Source organism: Echiichthys vipera (assembly GCF_963691815.1).
Source record: "Echiichthys vipera genome assembly, chromosome: 3".
NCBI lineage: Eukaryota > Metazoa > Chordata > Actinopteri > Perciformes > Trachinidae > Echiichthys > Echiichthys vipera.
Genome location: NC_139828.1, coordinates 9509093 through 9532400, shown reverse-complemented (window position 1 = coordinate 9532400; position 23308 = coordinate 9509093). Strand labels below are relative to the sequence as shown.

The 23308-nt window shown below is 40.1% G+C and overlaps 3 protein-coding genes across 3 annotated transcripts; all 3 read right to left on the bottom strand.

Moving 5' to 3' along the window:
- Positions 1-1929: 1929 nt before the first annotated feature.
- On the bottom strand, positions 1930-3842 carry LOC310966563 (serine protease 57-like; the record flags this gene model as incomplete). Its single annotated transcript, XM_083940326.1, has 5 exons — positions 3778-3842; positions 3541-3694; positions 2989-3118; positions 2621-2875; positions 1930-2082 (listed from the first exon to the last, which is right to left on the bottom strand). Exons 1-5 carry the CDS (start codon positions 3818-3820, stop codon positions 1930-1932), a joined length of 735 nt encoding a protein of 244 aa, XP_083796452.1. The 5' UTR covers positions 3821-3842.
- A 2291-nt stretch (positions 3843-6133) lies between these two features.
- Positions 6134-9557, bottom strand: LOC310945005 (granzyme B(G,H)-like; the record flags this gene model as incomplete). The annotated part of the gene is made up of 5 exons (XM_083910945.1): positions 9488-9557; positions 9235-9382; positions 8749-8884; positions 7423-7677; positions 6134-6298 (listed from the first exon to the last, which is right to left on the bottom strand). Exons 1-5 carry the CDS (start codon positions 9543-9545, stop codon positions 6134-6136), a joined length of 762 nt encoding a protein of 253 aa, XP_083767071.1. The 5' UTR covers positions 9546-9557.
- Positions 9558-11441: 1884 nt separating this feature from the next.
- Positions 11442-12765, bottom strand: LOC310945003 (granzyme B(G,H)-like; the record flags this gene model as incomplete). Its single annotated transcript, XM_083910942.1, has 5 exons — positions 11442-11603; positions 11686-11946; positions 12171-12306; positions 12473-12623; positions 12708-12765. The coding sequence occupies 5 exons, from the start codon at positions 12763-12765 to the stop codon at positions 11442-11444; spliced, it is 768 nt and encodes a 255-aa protein (XP_083767068.1).
- Positions 12766-23308: the final 10543 nt, after the last annotated feature.

Sequence of the window (23308 nt, the reverse complement as noted above, 5' to 3'; positions counted from 1 at the left end):
TCAATTGTTCCACTTGATTTGAATATTTGTAACCAAAACCTCTTCGGATGCTTTTCAGTATTCGATGATTTATAATAATACAATTATTCCGGTTTTGACAAGAAAACATGAAGTTGGATTTTCAACTGTAGAACAAAAGAAGTGGAATTTGGAAACAATAATCTAACAACAAACTATAATTTATTTCCTATTTTTGATGTATTTATAAATTAGATGAAAAATGTATTGGGTGATTTTATTTATAAAATTGCCCTACATCTGTATGTCTGTCTATGTATTTAATATATATATATATTGGTACTGGTATATATTATGGTATATATATATATATATATATATATATATATATATGGTGTGATGGTCAGCACTGTCGCCTCACAACAAGAGGGTTACTGTTTCAAGTCCGGGCTAGGGCCCTTCTGTGTGGAGTTTGCATGCTCTCCCCGTGTCTGCGTGGGCTTTCTCTGGGTTCTCCGGTTTCCTCCCACAGTCCAAAGAAATGCACGTGTTAGGTTAATTGATGACTCTAAAATTTAGCTTTATTATTTATTTCTATTTATCTGCTATTGATGCCACTCGCATGGTTTTTATATTGTATATATCTTGTATTATCTTAAATATGTTTGTATGTATGCCTTCTTGATTGTGCGATAAAAATCAGATTTTAAAACCATATTTGACCACTATGGCAAACTTAAAACTCAAAAACAATGAATAGGCAAAAACTATTAGATCCTTTAGGCATTTCAAATGTACTCCCTTAGTTTAGACCCCATACTTTTTGTTTTTGCTATTCTTCATTCCTTTTTATATGTTTTACTGTCTCTGTGCATTTTAATTTATGTTATTAATGTTTCTACAATTAGAATTACATGTTTGGCATCGTGTAACACTGAAACATTAAGAAAAGTAATGTTTATTTTAAATCTTTTCAATAAAAAAGAAATGCGGTCGGATTTTCTGTGACTTGAGACATCAGCAACAAATATAGTTATGTTTCCAAGATCACTCTTCCTTCAACACTGCTGCAGAGGATGCAGTTCCTAAAATAAAATCAAACCCATGCCCGCTCATCGTTGTGTAGCACTTCCAATCTAGAACATTAGGATGCACAACCTATTTGTATGAATCCAAACCAGCAGCAGTTGCAAATAGGAGCACCTGAAGGCAGCATAGGTGATCAGTAAATGTTATAATGATCTTGAAAAATTAACTGAATGCACATCAGTTGTACTATGGGTATTATAGATCTTCAGGACCGTTGGACACCACTCATCTAACATTCATGGTGACTGAGTGATTATGGGCAAATGACTGGGAACACACAGCAAGACATTTACTGCTATTTTGCCCAAACTGACACCTTACAGAAAACAGCGCTTGTCCTAAAATACACCATCTCTGCACAACTTCAACACAATGCACCACTATCACGTGACCTATCATTATGTTCAATGACTTATTATATTATAAAGTTGAAAAAATGACACCACCCAGCCAACTAAAGAGACTCCATCCACTCGGGCTCAGACCCTTTTGATTTATTAAATGAAACAATTACATTTATGCTGCAAGAAAGACGCCTACCAACCAAATATGCAAACATGAAAAAAATGTAAATACGTTTTTCTTCAAAGCATAAGGCTAATGAGAAAATTTAGGTTTCATAGTGATGTGACTGTTTTCATTTTTTTCAGTGCAACATGAAATAAATACGTGGGAATGTTTTTTACTTGTTTGTTTTCTTTGAATGGATACTTTATAATGAGAACAAAAGATCACATGTTGCGTGTGAAAAATACCTAATTTATTACCTCATTTCAACAACCACATTGGTGCATTGCAGATATTAAAACACATATAGAGCCTTGTCTTGGAAAATACATCACAATTGAGCATACTGACACATTACCATTAGATCTAATTTGGCTAATTGGTGTTCAACACGCTTGTAATCCACTCCCTAAAGGTGGATATACGTGTGTAGACATCAGGGGTCCTGGGGTTTCCACATTGGCGTCCAGAGAAGGAGACAACGCCTGCTGCAGTTCCATTACACACCAATGGACCACCTGAATCCCCCTTAAATGGAAAAGATACAAGACTTTACAGCAGGTGCACTTTGTCTTGCCTGTGTGATTTCTTCTTTCTCAGTAGTAGCTTACTACAAACATCGAGAACCGGTTCCAGTTGAGAACCAGTAAGAAACTAGAATCGTATGCCACCGAGCTCATCAATTCCTTTTATCAGCATGTTTTTCTGACCGAGGTGCATTGCAGAACAATGGAGTCAAACTCAAGGAGTCATGTCGGAGAGGAATAAACGGTCCAAACTAACATTAACTCCACACAGGCATGTTCTTTCTTTGAAAAATAAGAAAGAAGGCTGTAAAATGATTCTCTCATTTCATCCACACTGTGTTCAGACTCACAGATTATAAAACAGTTGCGCTGATGCTGAAAACCTGTGTGGACCTTTTTATACAAAAAGAAAAACGATCAGGAATCAATAGGAGAATCGATAACTATGGCATTGGTGTCAATAAATCTTGCACATTAAAGACAACTCCTTCAAAGGTTAGTTTGAGTGCCATCGACGTCTTGCCAGTGTGTTCTCTTACCGAACAGAAGCCTTGAAAGATGCGGGCTCCAACGCCACAAACCATAGCCCTGGTGATGGGAACACCTCTCCATCGTCTACGACATGTCCGCTGTGACAGGGTGGTTACGTTGACTTCCTGAAGCCTGTTTGGTAAGGTACCGTTATCCCCTATATCCCCCCAGCCAGCCGTGAGGCACTGACTGGACGTGCTCAGCCTGCCCCTTTTCAGAGAGATCACCTGCACTGCTTCAGTCAGCTGGGCGCTACCGTTGAGCTGAAACGAGGAGATTAGCGGTAGAAAAATTAAAGTAAATCATATTTTGCTTTTCAACTTTTTTCAAAATCTGGTACAGTTTAGTAAACAACAACAATTTAAATTGTCCTTACCTGCAGGAGCATGATATCATTTCTATGTCCATCATAGTCCGGGTGTGGAATGGATCTGACTGCACTGAACACCTGCTTCGTTGGCTCATTAGCGGTCAGAGAATCAGCTCCAAGTACAACTGTGTATGGTCTAGAAATCACAATTGAATGATGACGGGACATTAGATATAGTGGTAAGGCTACTAATAATCTCTTGAGAGAAATAGTTTTCCACATCTGCCTCTCCGTAAGCATAGAGAAAACATCCTGACCACTTCCAAACCATAATTTAAGATTATAGATTAATTTCTTATCTACAAATCAGTACTTTCGATTTATGGCAGCACCGTATGTCAATCATCTTGTAGAGTCTTGAAACATGTAGCGATGAGAGCATTGCTGAGTGTGCAAAAAAGGCTTTCAAAATTGTTCCTGCTTATGAACTCGGTGTGGTTAAGAAATAAAACAATTATAATGCTTACAGTGATGGATTACTTATGCCTGGCATATAAAAAAAAGTCCCTTCCTGTGGCTGCAATGAAAACGAGAAACATATATCATCAAAGTCCTTACACAGGTATCTCACAATGTGCCGCTGTGAGCACAAAGTTCTCTTTCACCAGGGCTCCCCCACAGTTCTGGCGTCCTCGCACTTGCAGCGAGGCCATGTAGGGGCGCGATTGAGGGGCAGCATCTCTGCCTCCAACAATGTGAGCACCATCAGCTCCTGATACACAAAACGATGAAAATTAAGTTTTTTTTGTTTGCTGTAATTGCAAATTTATATGTCTTAACTGTGTCTTTACTTACCATTTAGGACAAAGACCAGGAGTAGTGCGAAGCTGGGTGCCATGGTCTCTGGTCAAATCCACACCTTCCACTAACTGTCTTTACATTTTTTAGAGAAGATGGTATCTTGCTTATTTTGTGGTCATTATTGCTTCAGTGTGTTAGTTAACATGCTGTTGTTAATGGTGTAATTACAAAGGTTGGTGGTTTTAGATTTGCAAAACAGGGTTTCATAATGGGTGCAAGAAACTATTGACAGCCATTCTGAAGCCTACAATGATCTGAGGGTGCAAAATACCATATAGTCATGTCTAATGAGGAACCGAATGCCATACAGTTGTTTAGCAAAGGCAAATATTTTGGATATATGGTAGTTAAAGGTTAAACACACTATCAGTTGCCTGTGTGTGCCTGTGTGTGTGTGTGTGTGTGCCTGTGTGTGTGTGTGTGTGTGTGTGTGTGTGTGTGTGTGTGTGTGTGTGTGTGTGTGTATGTGTGTGTGTGTGTGTGTGTGTGTGTGTGTGTGTTTATGTAGTTCTTACAAACTTGTGGTTCCTCAATATGAGTGCGAGAGATTTAAATTGTGCAAAAGTATTTCACTTTCCTCTTTACATCAGGTTTGTGTTGAACCGTTGTTCTTAAGAAAGTGTGGTATTTGTGCACAATACTGCAGACAACTGAGTTTCTCAACTGTGTGGGGTTGAAAGTATGATTTTGAAACTCACCAGCAAAACTGAATTAAATGTTGATAGAAGTACTTTTACATTTTTTCATGTTACCAACACTGTTGAGCTCATCTGAGCACTAAAATGACCTTTCTATATATTTTTTTTATACTAAATACCTTCTTTTTTAATCTCTTGATGAAAAATGTTACCATGACTTTCAAATGAGGTTTGATTTTTACATGGAATGGCCGTATTTAGTCAACATAATGTAGATTCATATAATAAGTAGATAACATCAAGACTATTTCTAGTTTATCTACTCGACACAGCCCAATCAAACATTTCCTTGAATCGCATGACAAACTAGCTGAACCACAGTTACCACAGTTTCCAACGTAAGATGTGTGTCGATGCTCACACAAGACACCAGACTCCAACATGACTTTAAGAAAAGAGTCATGAAAATGGATTTTACGCACTGGGGTAATACAGGCCACAGATGTGAAGTGGCTGACCTTTGTCCCTTACGTAGCTAAAGTGCCCCCCTAATAAATAAATGTCCCTTCTTTTGATGTTAAAGGCTACTACAATTTACAACTTAATGGTTTCTCGGTAATTGTTATCCTTCAGCTCAATCGAAGAGGACATTGAGCTACTAGGGAAATTAAATAATGATGAGGTAATGATTATGAATGCAAAAGGGTTGAAACAGCTTTTCACTCGGTTTACTGACCAAACTCGAAAGGATATCTGCGAACACTAGCCCCTTACAGTAGCTCAACTACATCAAACTACTGCTACACCCTCTTACAACAGCGATGGCTGCACCTGATTGGACAAACACTTCCCTCGTGGACTGCCTGCTCCCTGATTTCAAAATGAAGGTGTTGGCAAATCAACCATGAACTCCACGCCCCGTCGCTTGAAACTTGCCGCTGCGCTTCCACAATCATTCCTTGCATGGCGGCTAACATATGCAACGAATGAGAAGCAGGGAAATGACGGTCCTTGTGGACACGTATCATTTTGTGGATATGTTCCTGGAAAAACAATCTTGTGTTGCATTTTCATAAAAGAAAGAGAACAAGATATTGGAGACAGGTTTTATTTTGCCTTTTAAAGAGCAAACACTGACGGAGCGACACAGACACAACTGCCCCCCAAATCAACGCATTCTCTCTCCCAGCTCGTCAAATACTCCCGCTTAGTCAGGAACCCCGTCCCCTCTGGTGTCACTTTTTAACGCTTGGGCATCCGAGGAGAGAGCAGTTGGTGAGTGAGCGAGGTTTGTTGGCGGGACTTTGTGCACAAGCAAATACTGCTTATGTAAAGACGTTGTTGTGGAGTTAAAGGGGCCATTCAGAACATTAATGCAGCATTAAGCAGCTATTTGCTTTATTGCGATACATATAGTGGAGTAATGGCGACGTAGGCAGATAATGAAGACACTCTCCATCTGTGCGTGTTTTAATGTGAGTTTTGTTTAATGTTTTGATAGCCCGTCCAGCCGCGTTGCTCTGCTTACGTCCTCTTACAGCGTTGTGGTCAAGTCAACCTTTCCCTGTCCCTTTTTTATACTAAAGGGCACTCGGTGCGTGTATCAGATGCTGAGGCCACTGAAGAAGCTGCTGTATTTGACTAGTCTGGAGAGAGAGCAGGTTACCCAAATGCAAATAAAGTATGCTGAAGCAAAGCTTTGTGTAAGATGGTTACATTAAACAATCCTTTTTCTTGAGAACCATGTCAATCCACGGACGGAACCTTGAGATATCTGCATAGATGTTGGGTTTATCTGGATAGTCACAACTGCCGCCATTGAACAATGCGACACCAACAGCCATCCCGTTGCACACCAGAGGACCACCAGAATCCCCCTATCAACGAGAAATATCTTATCATTTGTTCATTCAAAATTACACTTATTATTGTAGCGCTCTACTAGTTTTATTTTCATATTGTTTCCTTTGGCATTAATGTGGAGAAATGCGTGTTTTTGATAATGTGCTTAAATGACCTATGTTATTGAGAGATGAATTTCTCAGGTTAGTTATCTGTTTGTTATACATTATTCTCAGCCAGTGTGGGACGATTTTGGTATCTACAGGATTCTGAGAGAGGTGGGACTTAACTAAGCAGGGCAGACAGAATGAGGAAAACATGTCAAAAGGGTGAAAAATAGCGAGAAGAGGAGCTACCAGCTCCTTATCTTGCCATGGGACAGTGAGTGCAGACAATTCTGCACCTGAGGTCTCAAATGAGCTCCAGCAGCATGGCAACAGTTATGGTGCCATAGAGCTACAAAATCCTGGGTATTATTCATTCATTCATCTTCAACCGCTTGTCCCTGTTGGGTTCGCAGGGGGCTGGAGCCGATCCCAGCTGACATCGGGCGTGAGGCGGGGTACACCCTGGACAAGACGCCAGTCTGTCGCAGGGCACATTGAGACGAACAGAGACAGACAACCATTCACACCTACGGGCAATTTTAGAGTCATCAATGAACCTAACACGTGCATATCTCTGGACTGTGGGAGGAAACCGGAGAACCCGGAGAAAACCCACGCAGACACGGGGAGAACATGCAAACTCCACACAGAAGGGCCCTAGCCGGGATTCGAACAAGGAACCCTCTTGCCGCGAAATTTTATTTACGCTGTCAATAAATATTGTGCATTATTGCATTGGATCCTTGTGTTGTGACAGTTGTTCATGTTAAAGTCATGTAATTCAGGTATGAAAATGGGTTTTTGGATGAACAAAGAGCATAGTTATAGTTAAGTGGAATGCATGGGAGTTAAAGCATAGCTCTTTAACAAGCTAACTGGGCCTCTGCACACTAGTAGAAATTGTAACAGCAGACAAATCCCACTTTTATATTTTAGCAGCTCTTACTAATTTACCTCCCATGCAAAAGGTTGTAACAGGTACAAAGGTGTTTACCTAGGAAAACAATCTGAATTGAGTAGTAGGCTACATTATGAACAGACAGTAAACATACCTTACATAATCCTTTGTTTGTGCCATAACCACCTGCACAGATAACATTGGCAGGAAGACCAGGAGACTGCTTCTTGCAGAGTGGCATGTTAATGATAGAGACATTCACCACCATCAGGTCACGGACAGTTTTACGACTATTTTTAGTCCAACCCCATCCAGCTACATGGCACGTTTCATTTTCTTTTATGTTCATTTCAGATGTTGGAAGTTTAATTAGTTGTCCTTTGTAGTGCGGGTTATCCTTCCCACCCAGCTGCAGACACAAAATCAGAAAGTAAAAGTTTGAAATGGTCTGTCTGATGGTTTTACTCTTTATCAGGCAAATGATTACTTGTAGTTGTAGCTTCATGAATTATTTAAATGAAGGTTATCATTAGCGGTTTAACAGTATGCACTGGTTGTAAAAGTGCTGTGTTTCAATTCAACATTTGCATTTGCTTCAGTTTTACTTCGCCTAATTACATTTACCGTATTTTCCGCACTATTAACCTTCAAATTTCTCAAAAGCCGACAGTGCGCCTTATAATCCGGTGCGCTTTATATAGGGACCAATATTGAGCCACAACAGGTCTCGCAACTACGGTGAGCAGCCGCCGATTTTCCCCCGTAGTGGAAGTAACGCGCGGTGCATGTTGAGATATATGACTGCGCGAAACTTGCCGTTTCATTTCCATTTGTGTGTTTGTGTAAAGACTCCAAAATGGCTCCTATTAAGAGACACGCTTAAGACGCAGAGTTTAGACTCAAGGCGATTAGTCACGCAGTAGAACACGGGAATAGAGCAGCAGCCAGAGAGTTTAACATGTACCAATCAATGGTGCGTAAGTGGAGGAAGCAACAAGATGACCTGCGCCAAGTAAAGAAGACTAAACAGAGTTTCCGAGGGAACAGAGCGAGATGGCTGCAGTTGGAGGACAAACTCGAACAGTGGGTTGTTGAACAGAGAGCAGCAAGAAGAAGTGTCAGTACAATCACTATTCGACTGAAAGCAACAGCGCTAGCACGCGGACTTAACATCAATTAAAGTAGAGGCGGTCCTTAACGTAACCCCAGCCTCTACTGTAGCATCTATTCTATGCACCTTATAATGCGGTGCGCCTTATATATGAAAAAAGTTTCAAAATAAGCCATTCATTGAAGGTGCGCCTTATAATGTGGTGCGCCTTATAGTGCGGAAAATACGGTACCCTTACTGGAAATAAAACGTTAACTGTTTCAAATTTATCAAACCAACCAGCAAACCAAACCACCAAGTGCAAATCATTATATTGTAAAAATGCAAGCTGTCATCTGGGACTACTGGGTTGAATGAATAGATACTTACTTTGAGAAGGATGATGTCATTCTTTTTCGAGGCGCTGCCATAAGACGGGGGTTTACAGGTTTTTTGAATGTATTTCACTGTTGCCTCAACCTTGTTGAGATCGTGTGTGCCAAGAACAACCCTTTTTATGTTTACTCTGAAAAATGTATGAGAGGTTGTCATTGAACTTTCTCATGTGCCAACAACTAAACCATGGGTGTCAAACTGATCCAGTAAAGGGCCGTGTGGCTGCAGGTTTTCATTCCAACCAAGCAAGAACACACCTGACTCGACTCATTCAATCACCTGAACTGTCTTCACACAGTTGATTTGTTGGACCAGGTGTGTTCTTGATCAGTTTGACACCCATGAACTAAACAAAGCAATAAATTATGAATTTCTCTTAATAAAAAAATAGTCGGTTTGTATAACTTCAGTGATACTTTATTTTATTTCTAATGACATCAAATGAATGAAATGATTGCTGGAAGAGGAAATTTAACTCACACATCACAGCGCGCAGCAGTGACCACAAAGTCCTCACTGATAAGGAATCCTCCACATATATGACGACGCTCCTTGTCCTGCAGTGAAGCCATATACAGCATCGACTTTTCTGGGGCCTTTCCCCCATTTATGATTTCACTCCCAAGTACTAGAAACATAGGAATAAATGAAAGGACTTGTTAGGAAAAATATCGTCCATTTATATGGACAAAAGCCATTTGCAGGCTGCAGAAAAGTAGATTGTGCAACTTACCTTTTTGTCCGAGACATGCCAGAATATGTATAAGCAGGAGCTTGTGCAGACCATGCATCGTGGTGACAGGATGATCAGTTTGTCAGCAGCAGAGTTTGTTCTTCACAATTTGATTTCCATCTATATTATCTTGACTTTAAGCCACATCCTATGAGCGATGCTATTTTGCAAGTTTGTAAAGAACATACATCATGTCATTGGTGTTAACGCCTACATTTATAGATTCCTCCTCTTCTTTCATGCCATTCTCCATTTATTTTTCATCTTGTATTTTTATATTTACAACACTAAATACAGTCAGCATCTCGGGCTGCTGTTCACCAAGCAGGTGGAATTCTTCCCTTTCTAGCTTGATGTATGAGGGTTCAGGTTCTGAACAGCCCAAGGTCTCAGTTGTCATATTTTGCACTTCATAAAGTTTATCAGTAACTTTGAACATTAAGTATCTTGTCTTTGTAGTGTATTCAATTGCATATAGGTTGAAAAGCATTTACAAATGATTGTATTCTGTTTTAATTTACGTTTACACATCATCCCAACTTCATTGGAATTGGGCTTTGTAAATGAAACAACAGCTTGTAGAAATTTCCACGGTTTAAATCTCCTTGTTTTGTTTGTTCTGGGCCTTTTTGGACCTTCTTGTCTCCCTGTTTGTAGATACAACTTGGTTACAGCGAGTGAACTTTAGTTGCATTAATCTAACACACAAAGAACACAGATGCAACACCATACCGCCATACTGCTTGGTGTGGAAATACTTGGCACAACCAACTGAATCATTTCTTTGAAATGTGTAACAAACAAGATGAACCCCAACCCACAGTTTCAAGATTAAGATTACATGCCCTAGTTTGTAAATGCAGATTAGCACGAACATGCACAAACATGCACAGATCCAGACAAGGAAACCATTACCTCACATATAATATTGTAATATGCAGTATACTGTACTATGCAGTAAAATGCTCTCTTCAGATTTTGGTGAAAGGATGTTTCATGGTTCACACATTCACATATTTACATGCATTCCTTCATCATTAATATTACCTGTTATACATATCTGACTACATTATTTAGTGTTTTTCTCTTCACATATCTATGTTCTTATACAGTAGCAACAAATGTAGTATCTGACGTTCTTAAATACAAGCTGTTGCTATCTGGTAATAGCATACTAAGCAGAGACACAAAAGTTGCAAATTGCTCTGTTTTTTGACCACCAGTGGGCGCCACTGCCATATCGTCCTTCTTCAGTCATTAACAAACGTCCAAACTAAACAATGTGTTTATCCTTCTGGGTAAGTCTGTTACCTTTAGACAGCGTTCTGGCTATCGTAGCGGAGTGGTTCTATGTTAGTAAGTGCCTGCCTGCCTGTCTATCTTTATACCATGTGTCAGAGTTAGACATGCCTAAAGACGCCCAACGAGTTGCAGATGTCTGAATAATGTCAATGTCAAAATGTGTCTGAAAAAAATAAAAACAGATATGTTGTAATCAAACGAAACCCAAATATGAAGGACCTTTTAAAATAACTATTTTCTAAATAACCTTTTGGAAAGATAATAAAGTACAGTATTTGACATTTAACATTGCAGTTTTATTTTCAGTGCAGACACTGGCAGAGCTATTTAAGCACAGCAATACACAAAAATTACACTTTTCAAGCAAAACACACAATGTGCTAGCCGAAGTTTGTAAAGGTATGTTAGACATAAAAAGATTCTGTAACAATACAACAATAATTATTGTTTAAAATATTGAAAAGGAAAAAGAAAAGCATCAAATAAAAGACAAATGATTTAACTCATGGGAAGAAAGAAAGTATCTCAGTTGTAAAGAAAGGCACTTCTGTAAAAGAGAGATTTAAAGGCAGCGACGGTGTCCGCTGACCTGCTATGGAAGTGGAAAGCACAGGAGCCAGTACAATACACCAAAGCCTGCTTATTGTTATATTTAACAATTCTTTTGCCTCAGTATCTTTTTAATCCATGGAATGAATTTTAATATATTTGTATAGACGTTGGGTACATTTGGGTAGTCACAGTTCTTCCTCATGTTGAAAGACACAACACCAGTCGCCTTCCCACGACACACCAGAGGACCCCCAGAGTCACCCTGTGAGGAGGAAGACGTTTAATTTGTTGGTTCGATTTCTGAACACCGGTTGATATTGTTTATGAACCGAGAGAAAACATACCTGACAGAATCCTTTGTCTGTGCCATATCCCCCTGCACAGATTACACCGGCAGGAAGCTTAAATTTAATATGATTCCATTGTTTCTGACAGTCCTCCAGTTTAACTACAGGCACGTCCACCTCTTGCAGCACCTCAACAACTTTACCACCAGTTTTTGTTAAACCCCATCCAGCCACACGGCACGTTTCTCTTTCTTTTACTTTATTCTTCGCAAGTTGAATCGGGCGTACTCGTTTGTTCTGTCGAACTTTCTTAGACAGCTGGAGACACACAACATCACAGTAAAAATGAACAATTAGCAAAGACTGATTTACAGCATTATTCAGACAATCAAGTTAAAAAAAAAGAGTTGAAAATCCAAAGTTTGTCATTTATTGTCACAAAATTTCCACATTTCACGCTAAGAAGGAACTGCCCTGAACATGTATGTCCGTGCTTTGGGGGCACTGGAACTGAACTGACAGCCAATTAAACATCTACTTACTTTGAGGAGCATGATGTCATCTCCTTTGTTGACCTTCTCATATGATGGATGCTTGCATGTCTTTACACCATATCTCATTGTGTCATTATCGACCTTCTTGAGATTGTGTGTACCAAGAACGACGTTTGTAGGATTCCTTTGATAATTATCATTGAGAGATTGTCAGTGGCGTTTCTTAAATTGTGCAGACAAAACAAATAAATACAAATGCAAAAACAGCTGCATATTTCCCCCCAAAAATAGGTTATTTTGATTTCTAATCACATGAATCAAACATTGCTGAAAGAGGAAAGGTAACTCACAAGTTATCACAGTGCGCAGCAGTGAGCACAAAGTCTTCACTGATGAGGAACCCTCCACATATATGATTGCCCATGTTGTCCTGCACCGAGGCCATATAGAGCATTGACTTCTCTTTGGCCTTTTTACCATTTATGATTTCACTCCCAAGTGCTAAAAAGATAAGAGAGCAAAAGACGCATGAGTTAGTGTAGCATTTGTAGATCAGAGACTAATAACCAGATGTAGGAATCTTACTGTGAAGTCCAAGACATGTCAGAAGATGAAAAAGAATAAACGTATGCAGGACATCCATTATGCCGGCAGCAAACTCAACCTGTTGCCTTTGGGTTGTCGGGTCGACCCTTTAGTTCAGCGGCAGTTTGCTGAGTAAGCGACCCCCGGTTATTTTTTTACCTGCTTCACCACGACTTCTTTAGCCACATCCTCTGTGCGTCGGTGCAAACTTCCATTGTCTTATTGATGAGTGCGTGTGGTCAGTAAAGAAATGAGGCATCATGCAGTATAGCCATTGTTCCAGTAAATGAAACACCTGTGGTTTGGCTCAGTCAGTAGCCTCAGTTACATATACAGTATTATGTGATCAGCATAAAATGAGTCACACAGGCTGCTGTCTGTCTGTTCTCTTCATTTGATGTCATATATTATTTTCAGTCATCCTTTTGTATGTATGGCACTTCTTAAACATCTGTATTTAAAAAAAAAGAAGATTCTTAGACCTTCTTCGGTCACTGTTTGGATAACACTGAAGCTAAAGTGACCTTTAGTTAGAAATGAAGTGGAAAAAAACAAGAATGATCTGTTATGGAGCTGCTTATTATCTGTGACATGGGGCTGTTGTTGGCTTATGTCACTACGACGTTGCACCAAAAACCAAATCAGTAACAGAAACCACAGTTTCCAGCTTCAGGTTGAAGTGTCGATATTCTCACGGTCACAAGTGGTAGTGGAACGTGTTTGTGTGACATGTATTATAAAGTGTGAGGTCAAATAAGCAATATGTAAAGAGGAGGCATCATTTAACGAAATGCATGAATAAGACATTTGGATCTACTAATTTGCTCGTAATGAGAACATATAAGGTTTTAAAGCAAAATAGATTCACAATATTTTTTAAAGATTTATGCAACACTATCTTACATCAGTAGGTTGAAGTGTTTGCTGTATGCTGCATGATCTTTAACACAGACTTATTTTGCATGAATCCATTTTCCCCACCATTCATGTTAATTGTGCATGTACACTTTTATGCTCAATCTGAATTGTACTGGACCATGTTGGTTCTCCTTCTCTCCATTTTGTGCATGCCAGGTGGCCACATCAAATGAACTTTAGCTGAATAAATGTATTAAGTAAAGCACACAGACACATCACAAACGGTGCTTTGGTGTGGGTCTGACACAACCCACAACACAAACATTTCTTTGAACTGTGTTATCTTCTTGAAGAACCACAGAAACCACTGTTTCCAGCTGCACATTTCAGCATTGATGTTCCCACAGCTGCGGTTATGAGACGATTTAAAATTCAAATATTTGACAGTTTGTATGTTTTCGGAGTGCCATAAAACATCTACATAAAAAACATATTCTGATGAATCAAGTTTTGTGTTTTTGTATCAGAGTATCAAGAATGAAACGGTTTAAAGGTTATACTCAGAGATGTTAAACTAGCAGTTAATATGTTTGTGTCTTGACTTTTCAGTGCTACAGTACTTTAAGCTCAGTGTAACTAGTTTTCCCCTCAGCCTGCACCAGCAAAACCACAGCAGACTGGCAGGCGCAAGGTCTGTGATGGGGTGGGTGCTTCCCCATCAGCAGGCCATGAGTCACGTCCCTGAGCTGAGATAGAGCACTTAAAAGAAACACTCTGCGTGATAAGGCTAATGAGGCAGAGGCAGCTTCAACTTCTAGAAAAGAGCAGATGGAGACTCTTAAATTGGTGAATTGCCTTGGACTCGGCTATTGAGAATTGGTCAAGTTGTTCCTAGCTGCTGATTCGGGATCAGATGTACAGAACGTTGCCAAAATTCTGTGCAATTGCTGTTTAAAGGTGCATCAATCTTGTTTGTATATCATCCTAACTCCTTAATCACTATATTAGCATTGAAGAGACACTATTGCCTATTATGGTCTTGAACAGGACTCCGCTGGACCTGGTCTTTGTTGTTCCAAATTAAAGCACAGTCCAAATAATATGCACATACTTTATACAGTTTACAGAAAAAAACGTACTCTATTCACAATAAACATTTAAACAACTTCTAATTTTAGTGCATATGGGGAGAGAGGTGATAGAAAAACAAAGTGTGATGCAAGTCTTGCCACGTTATGTTGTCTCTTTCTACATTTGGATACTATCAAGTGTCATTAAATATGATATATACTGTAGTATATCAGTTGTTATTTTGGTTAGTACTTCATGATTTCCAGCAGAGAGTGCTAGAGTGTGCAACATGACTTAAAACATTGCTCTGCTTTTTGACCATCAGAGGGTGCCACTTCTCCATCGGTGCAAATCTAATGTAAAGTCACAAATTGAGCTGTCTGATTAATCTTTCTAACAGCGTCTGTCTGCCTCCTGTTGCATTAAAGCGAACACTTTGTGACCTGGTGTTTTGTGCGACAGTGATATATGAAAAGGAGACATTTATCTGTGAAATAGTTAAAATTAGATAACTCTGTACTTAATTGATGACTCTAAATAGCCCGTGTGAAAGGTTGTCTGTCTCTGTGCGAGTCTCTGGGCCCTGTGATAGACTGGCGTCCTGTCCAGGGTGTAACCCGCCTCACGCCCGATGTCACCTGGGATCGTCTCCAGCCCCCCTGCGACCCCGACAGGGACAAGCGGCTGAAGATGAATGAATGAATGAATGTACTATAACTAGCATATTAAAAAAAATATTTTTGACATAGAAGCATGTAGCAGATATCCATAGCAAAAAAGGCAACTAATATCATGATTATGTGATGCAATGCTTAAAATCTACATTTCTGATAAACAGCAACAGAGTCTTCCTGGTTTGGGAATGACACACATGACCTGAGAGCATCAAAGACCCAATAAATTTGAATTCTCCAGTCTGCAGCTCCCGAGCAAATACGTTACGTCGTGAGTGTGGTGCTGAGGCTTCAGAAGTGCAGAACAGGATGGGAGAAAGCACTGCATCATGCTGGATAGCTACTACATTGTTTTGTTTTCTAGCTCATTAGTGGTCATTTTAGTTTAATGTAAATGTCAGTATGGAACATGCCGTCATCATAGTTAACTCTAGTTTGACTCTTTCTTTCTGGTTATGACTAATTTGACTAAATGTGGTTGACAGCCTCTGTGTTTGAGTGTTTGATCGTTTCAGAAGTGATGAACACTGCAGGTGAATATGTTATGAGCTGAGGACGGCCTGCTGTAGATAGAAACATTGAGAAAGACATTAGTTTCATTGGGCCTCATGCGAGAACCGCTCATACGAACAGATTCGTTTGTAAGTGGCTTGGGATTTAGGAGAACTTTCCGCATTAACCAATTTTCTCATATTTTGAATTTTCTCTTAGTGGTTCACAAGTGGTCCTGACCTACTGACGAGTGGTCGGTAGATTGTACATGTCATTACTTTGAAGCAATTTTGAGTTTCAAAATCCTATATAAATTACACTTCATAGTTATGTTGACATTATACTGTTTAGTTTTTCCTACTACCTAATAACTTTTTTTTTAATGAACTATTGATGCTATTGTATAACACTACAATATCAGTATGGACATCTCAAACTGCAAAACAGTTCAAAATATTTGACCCCCTCCCATTCGAGACATCGATTGCCTTGCTGTGGAGAGATTTTTTTTAACGGCCATTTTCATATCAAACCACTTCTGATGATGATCCTCAGGTGACACAGCATTAACAGCACTCATTATTTTTACCATTCCTTGGCTTTAGCAGGTAACTCTGCTGCTGATGCTGTAGAAATGATTGACTTGATCGCCAAAAGCAGGCCTTTAATAGGGCATATGAGGCAGGACGCTGCCTTATATGGTAATATGGGGCTCAGTCGGCCAATGTCCGAAGAGTCGTAGTTCGATCCCTGCCCTGCCCTACATGTGTCATGGTCGTTGTGTCCTTGGGCAACTACTATCGTAGTTCACCATGTAGTAGGACTCTGTAAAGTGCCTTGAGTACTGAGAAAGGCGCTATATAAAATCCAATTCATTAATGGTGTTAATTATGCTAATTTACAATTCTCATGAATGTGTGTTCATTTATGCACAGGTGGCATTCATCATGTTGAAGGTGGTCATTTACGCAGTTATCTGAAGTTTGCTGAATCTAAAGTGACACACGTACGAGCCCACCGTACAAAGATAAGAATACTAAAATGGTCTTGCACGAAACCTATTGTCTTGTGTTTTCAAATCATAGTAAAGAAATGTGTCCATCCAGGAGGGATTTGTCATTGGTCCCCACAGCTTGTCTAGACACAGCTGTCTTGCTAGAATGCCTTCAGTCTAAATTTCACTGTTACTGTTCCACATACATGTCTACATCCACGGCTATGGTAAAGAACAAAGTAACATTATGTAGGCCTACAACTTGTTTTTAAACTCTAGGTTTAGCCAGGATTTGAGTGGAAGATTGGTCCCTTACAGACTCATAGTTGGAGTAAATCGAGCGTCCAGTTTTCCAGCTGGTGTCAAGTCCTTTTTCCTATGACACGATGACAGACCTTGACAGAGGAAATGCTAATTGTTTGAAACAGCCCCCAGTTTTTAATCCAATTGATCATGAAAAAAAAGTGCTTTTAAGAAGGAATATCCACCTGTTAATCTTTGGATTAAAAAACACTGCAGTGTTGAAAAGGTATCCCCATGCATGCAGTGACAAAACACAGAGTCTGTCTGGTTTCACTGGCATGAAGAATTACTTCACACAGCGGGGCTTGAGGGGCAGGGTGGATAGGCTTTGGCACGGTTTAAAACTTTGCATGAAGCAGCACCGACTTTGGTCTTTTCCAGTCACTAACAGCCAAAGACAACCTTATGATGTTGACTGGGACGTTGGCCAACATGTGGTTGGCCTACCTCAGCTAGCCAAACTATATAGGAGATGGTCTGTGCCCCTTTAGGCTTCCACCACCCTTTCCGTGGTCTTCTTTCTATATTCTTCCATTTTGATAATATCCCTATATTTTGACATTCTACCAGTCACAGGAGAAGTGCAATTCTCTCACCTGCGTAAAAAGGTTGCCCCAAGATGTTCATCATAGCATCACAGCCAGAAGTTGAAGCTACAATAAATAAAGAGATCTATTGATGTTTGGCCTGTGCTGCCCACACGTGTCTCCCAAGGCTAAAGTAACACTAAACTAAGAGTGAAATTATGGTAGACATAAAACCAGTTCTGACAAACAGCAACTCCTAAAGTAGAGACCATCTTGTGATGTGATGATACCAGCCGCGGCGCCAGATCGGGCCGTAAAGTGAACAATCACAGCTCTTTCCGAAGTCGGTCTTGCTCTCACTTTCACACTCTTAATGTTTCATGACTGTATTTTGCAGATTTAGTCACCCCCCTCTTTATTGTGGTGACAAAATCTGGCCACAGACAGACAGACAGACACATAAACACCTATAAAATATTGAAAAGACACACCTTTGTTGTAGTTGTCTAGTAGGTGTCACTATACTGAAGTTGCACACAGCAGCTAATTAGCTTACGTTAGCAAAGAAAGTGGAAGTCTGGCTCTGCCCAAAGTTTAGTAATTGAAATCTTCTTTCCAGCACCTTTAAAGCTCCCTTTTTAACACATTATATGACATCTGTTTAGTCTTGACTCTCAACTATTTGCTTGGCATGATGACATTAGGAAGTTACTGCTCCAAGAAACAGTTTCAGCATAACCTATAACCCCTGCCGCTGCTTTTACACTTACAGCTTATAACTTAATTTATAAAATGTCTTAATAAGTAAGCTTTATAGGTGCGTGTAGCTAGATTCCTTTTTTTTTTTTTTTTTACCTTTGCACAGAACCAGACTAGCTGTGTGTCCTTGTGTCTGGGCTTTACGCCATGCTATGCTATGCTATGCTATGCTATGCTATGCTATGCTATGCTATGCTATGCTATGCTATGCTAAGTATCTGTTGAGTTTAGCTTTTTGATACACAGTGGTATTATTCTTCTGAAAGTGAATAATCACATTTGTATTCTTTTAAATTGCTGTTTTGTGCCATAAAACGCTCATTTGCCACCGATATAGCAATTTAGTCAAATGTCACCACGCATCCACACACTGTAACCATGACATCTGTCTGCACTCTGTCTCTCCCTAATTTTAAACCTAACAAGTAATTCTCATTTTCTTAACTATACAGTACAGTGCTAATATACTCTTTCCTGTTTATCCACCCATATGAGATTCACTCATATACTTTCCTTATGTTTCCTCTCATCCATTATGATTCACACAATCATCCATCCACCTCTTCACCTTGTCTCCCAGTGTCTGGCAGCACTGCAGGCATCCAGAGAATGCCCAACATGGGGTTTGGCCGGTCAGCACCACATACCTGCGGTGTGGCATGGCAGGGCTTTAGGGGAAATGTGGCGCATGTGCCACTCAGCGGCCCTGTCTAATGTCCAGTAAGTGGCTTCAGACATGAACACTAATCCACTCAGTGATGAGAATGCCTCAGTCTGATGGCTCTGTTGCGGGCTGCCAAGACTGTCTGAGCACAGTCTCAGGTTCAGACGCAGCACAATGAGGACAAACTCTATGCTTCAAAGGGAATCATTGCAACTTTAATGAAACTGCATTTCCTTTGCAGGTATTTGACTGTGATGAATCAATTTGTTCATGTGTTTCCTCTCTCTTATGAAACATTTATTTTGATAGGAACGCAGGAGAGTTAACTCTGTCTTTGCTCTCAGACGAAGTGGAGAGTATTTATGAAAAACAGCGCATGCAACTGTTTAAAGGCTTGTATTTTTATTTATGACACAGAGCAATGCTAACAGTAACTTAAGTGATACAATTGTTAAGTAGAGACAATTTAATTTAGTGACCTTTAACCTCCTTAAACCTGATATTCCCCTCACATTTGTAGCTTTAAAGATCTAAAACAAATTCTAAACTTGATTCATGCCACCCATCAAGTAGTCTAGATGTATTTTTCTGCATAACTGAATGCACATTTCTTCTATAGCGTCTACATATTTACACCCTTTAGGCGTCTGTATGAGATGCACCAGGCTTTCAACTGTCTCCAATGTAAAACCATCCACGTCAATATTAAACACCCATGAGCGTTAAACTTCCTTTTAGCGAATAAGTCCAGTGGACGGATGGGTCATACACACACCAGATTCTCACCCAGGAGACCGTGGTTCATGTCCCGTATGAAGGTTAAACTTAAGTTACATTACAAAATAACTTCTTTTTTTTTAACCCAAAATATGATCGTTCTTAAACCTGAACAAGAAGCTATTCTTTGAAATCACAACATTTTATTGTGTGTTTAAAATTGGGGCGTCACTACCATGGTCTGTGGACACTACATTGTACAATGTGTCCATATGAGATAAGTAGGTAATAAGAACAGGTTGCATCCAAAACGTTGATATTCAACCTATCTGTGGTTTGCATAAACGTACAATGCCAGAATTGTACCCCGGCGGCCTGGTTTGTTTGTATCTCTGGAAAAAGAAAGTTCTAAGAGTTTGAACAGAGCTAAATTGTACCACATACATTTTGAAAGAAAAAGAAAAAAGACGAAACAAACCGGTTAAATTCATACAGATGTATTTTTATTGACCTTACAATGCAAATTTCAAATTGCCACCTCTGGTCCCACATAAATACAAAGTTGTCACACTATAACATGGTATTGTTTCACATCACTCAATACAATGTGCAGAAAACGCCTGCAAATATTTTGATCTGCGTTGCTGTATGAACATTAAATGAGAACTACTAACCATCGTATTTACACCACTTATCACTAAAAATGGGATTAACGATAAAGAGGTTCTGTATTCTCAAGAATAGGGCATAAACATAGCTTATACCTGATGAACACTCATACACACACACACACACACACACACACACACACACACACACACACACACACACACACACACACACACACACACACACACACACACACACACACAACACACACATGTTCACAAACTCACATACACACTCATCATCGTCCACCCTTTAGTCCATCTATTCAGCATTATAACTTGGGCTGTTTTTGTAACAAAACAAGGCCTAATCCTAAATTCAGGGAGCTGTGAATGTGCCTCAACAAATGGCAGACAAATGAGAAGGATTAGCGAGGGCCTGTGAAAGAGTGAAAGGTTTGCCATTGATCTACGGTGGTCCTGTTCTCTTTCAGGGCCACTCGGTTTGAAAACCCCACTGAGTAAGAGCATACAGGGCCACTCCAGAGCCCCCTAGGCCACCGAGAGACACACAACAGCCACAATTAGTCTCAGGAGCTGTAATGGCAATTCAATAAGCGCTTTAAAATTGTGCCTTAGTCCGTCTGCCACCCCACAACCCCTCCCATTCCTCCCATTTTCGTCTACATACATAAGATTGGTATTATGAGTGGCGAGGGGCTCTTTTTTTCTTTCCCACCCACCACAGTTCTTTTCAGTAACTGTGAGAGAAAATGACCACACAGGGTTTCAAAGGTTCCAGGGGCTGTGGTTTGTTGTCGTTGAAGCAGCATGACTTGTGCCCCTGTAGATTTTGGCTAAGGCCCTCAAAATGGGCTTCTATTATTACTTTTTTATGTCACTCAGCTGCAAATTAATTTTGAAGCAGTCAAGGTAACCTTCTCTATACACTTTTCTCATTGGGTCATGCAGACTACCTTTATCCGAGTAATGTTTTCACGCATGTGCTGATGTGAAGATGTGTCGCGCTTCATGGTGTTTTAAAGGTCACAAATTGTAAAAGTTGAGATTTCCATGACTTTTTTTGAAATTATAAAGCAGGTGTAGGGGCTTTTAAATCTACAGAGAAATGCACACAGTCCGTATTCAGAAACTGTGCCTTTAAACGAGCCGTCAGGACTTCTGTACAGTTGTGATGTCACAATTAGAAATATATATATACGTTCCCCAGCTGACATGACGACGCAGAGATGCCAAGAGCATGGATGCGGAAGACCCAGAAACAGTGACCAATCAGAGCAGACTGGGCTTTTTCAGGAAGGCCCTTAAAGAGACAGGCGCTAAAGCGGAGCGTTTCAGATGTACGGCAAGTACAGGTAAATTCCACAAACGGCATGAGAAAAATAATGTGTTGTTGTATCATGTAACCCCCCCCCCAAAAAAACAAACGTATGCCCCGGAAAATGAGCATATAGTATGGGACCTTTAAGTGGGAAGACATTTACAGGAAGCCTTTGCAGAAACATAAACACATGATGCTGTGCAGCCTACCAGGTGCTATATGGCACTTTAGCAACAGCATCATTGCATGACTCACTCTCTCAGTCCTCTGCTTACACCGATCACATCAAACACAGCCCAAACACCTGTGCCCCTGACATCAACACATCATGGCAGAAGAGGAGCTGAGGATGTCTTCTGGATGGCTGTCATTTCCATTCTCCTGGGCTCTCTTTGGGACATTCCTCGTTGATTTTGCACAGTGTTTAGGTTTTTCCTTTTGCTTCGTGATCAAAGGCCAAAGCTTTTGATCAGGACTTCCAAAGGATCCCTCTTGTTTTGCTGGCGAGCACACTGACAGGACAGTGGTGGAGCAATGATAATTACAGCTCCCATTTGGTGTCCCTGGAATTGGCACCAACAGGCAGTCGCACCCTCAGGCCAAGAAATAAAAGAGAGATTCTTGGATGGTTAAAAGAGGAGAGGTAGAAGCGAAAAGATGGAGGACACACTGACAAAGAGGCGAGTCAATTGAGAGAACAGGCAGAAAATGGGATTACTTTGTGGCATGCATGTTTTAGTGTGTCTGTGCCAGCTGAGGGTTGGATAACGATCATATGTTCAGAGACACCTGTAAAACTGAAAGGTACTGTGTTTTGCACAGCTATATATTATTTATTATATAAACACTGAAATATATGTCAAATAATCTCTATATTCTGCCTGTAGCACAATGATAGGAAATATGGTACTGCTAGCCTGTACAAAAACCAAAGTGTAGGAATTGAATTAATTACTTCTATGGTCTCTGCTGATTGCCAAGCAACTGGTAATTTCTATACTTTTTTATGCATAGACATTAGTATGGGTAAAACATTGAGATGCGTTTTTAATTAGTGACCTTTTGAGGTGTTGGTAGGCTGATTTTGATATCTTTGGATAAATCCAGGCTAGCCATTTCCCACAGTTTCAAGTATTTGTGCTAAGCTAAGTAAGCTTTCTGCTCGTGGCAACTTTATATTTTCAGCGTACAAACATCAAAGTAGCATCAATCTCCTCATCTAACTCTAGGCAGGCGAATAAGCAAATTTTCCTAAATGCCAAACTTTCCCTTTAAATGACTTCATGCCTATGACTATATTTTACAGTTTCAATACAACAGCAACAAAATGGAACAGTCACAAGTAGTCTTTACTTTTCAAAATGTAACAATCCCTCAAGGGCGCGCAGCTGAGGACAATGACATTTGCTTGGCAACAGTACTGCCAGACCCCCCATACTGATATTTGTGTGCTGCACCCAGACCTTTGGAGCTGAACTACAGTGTGACTTCACACCATTCTGACCAGACATGTACCCCGTCACAGTAATCTCACATTATGACAGGCTGAAAGGTTGGCCTTTATTCACCCCAAAGGGCCATTATTCATCCCC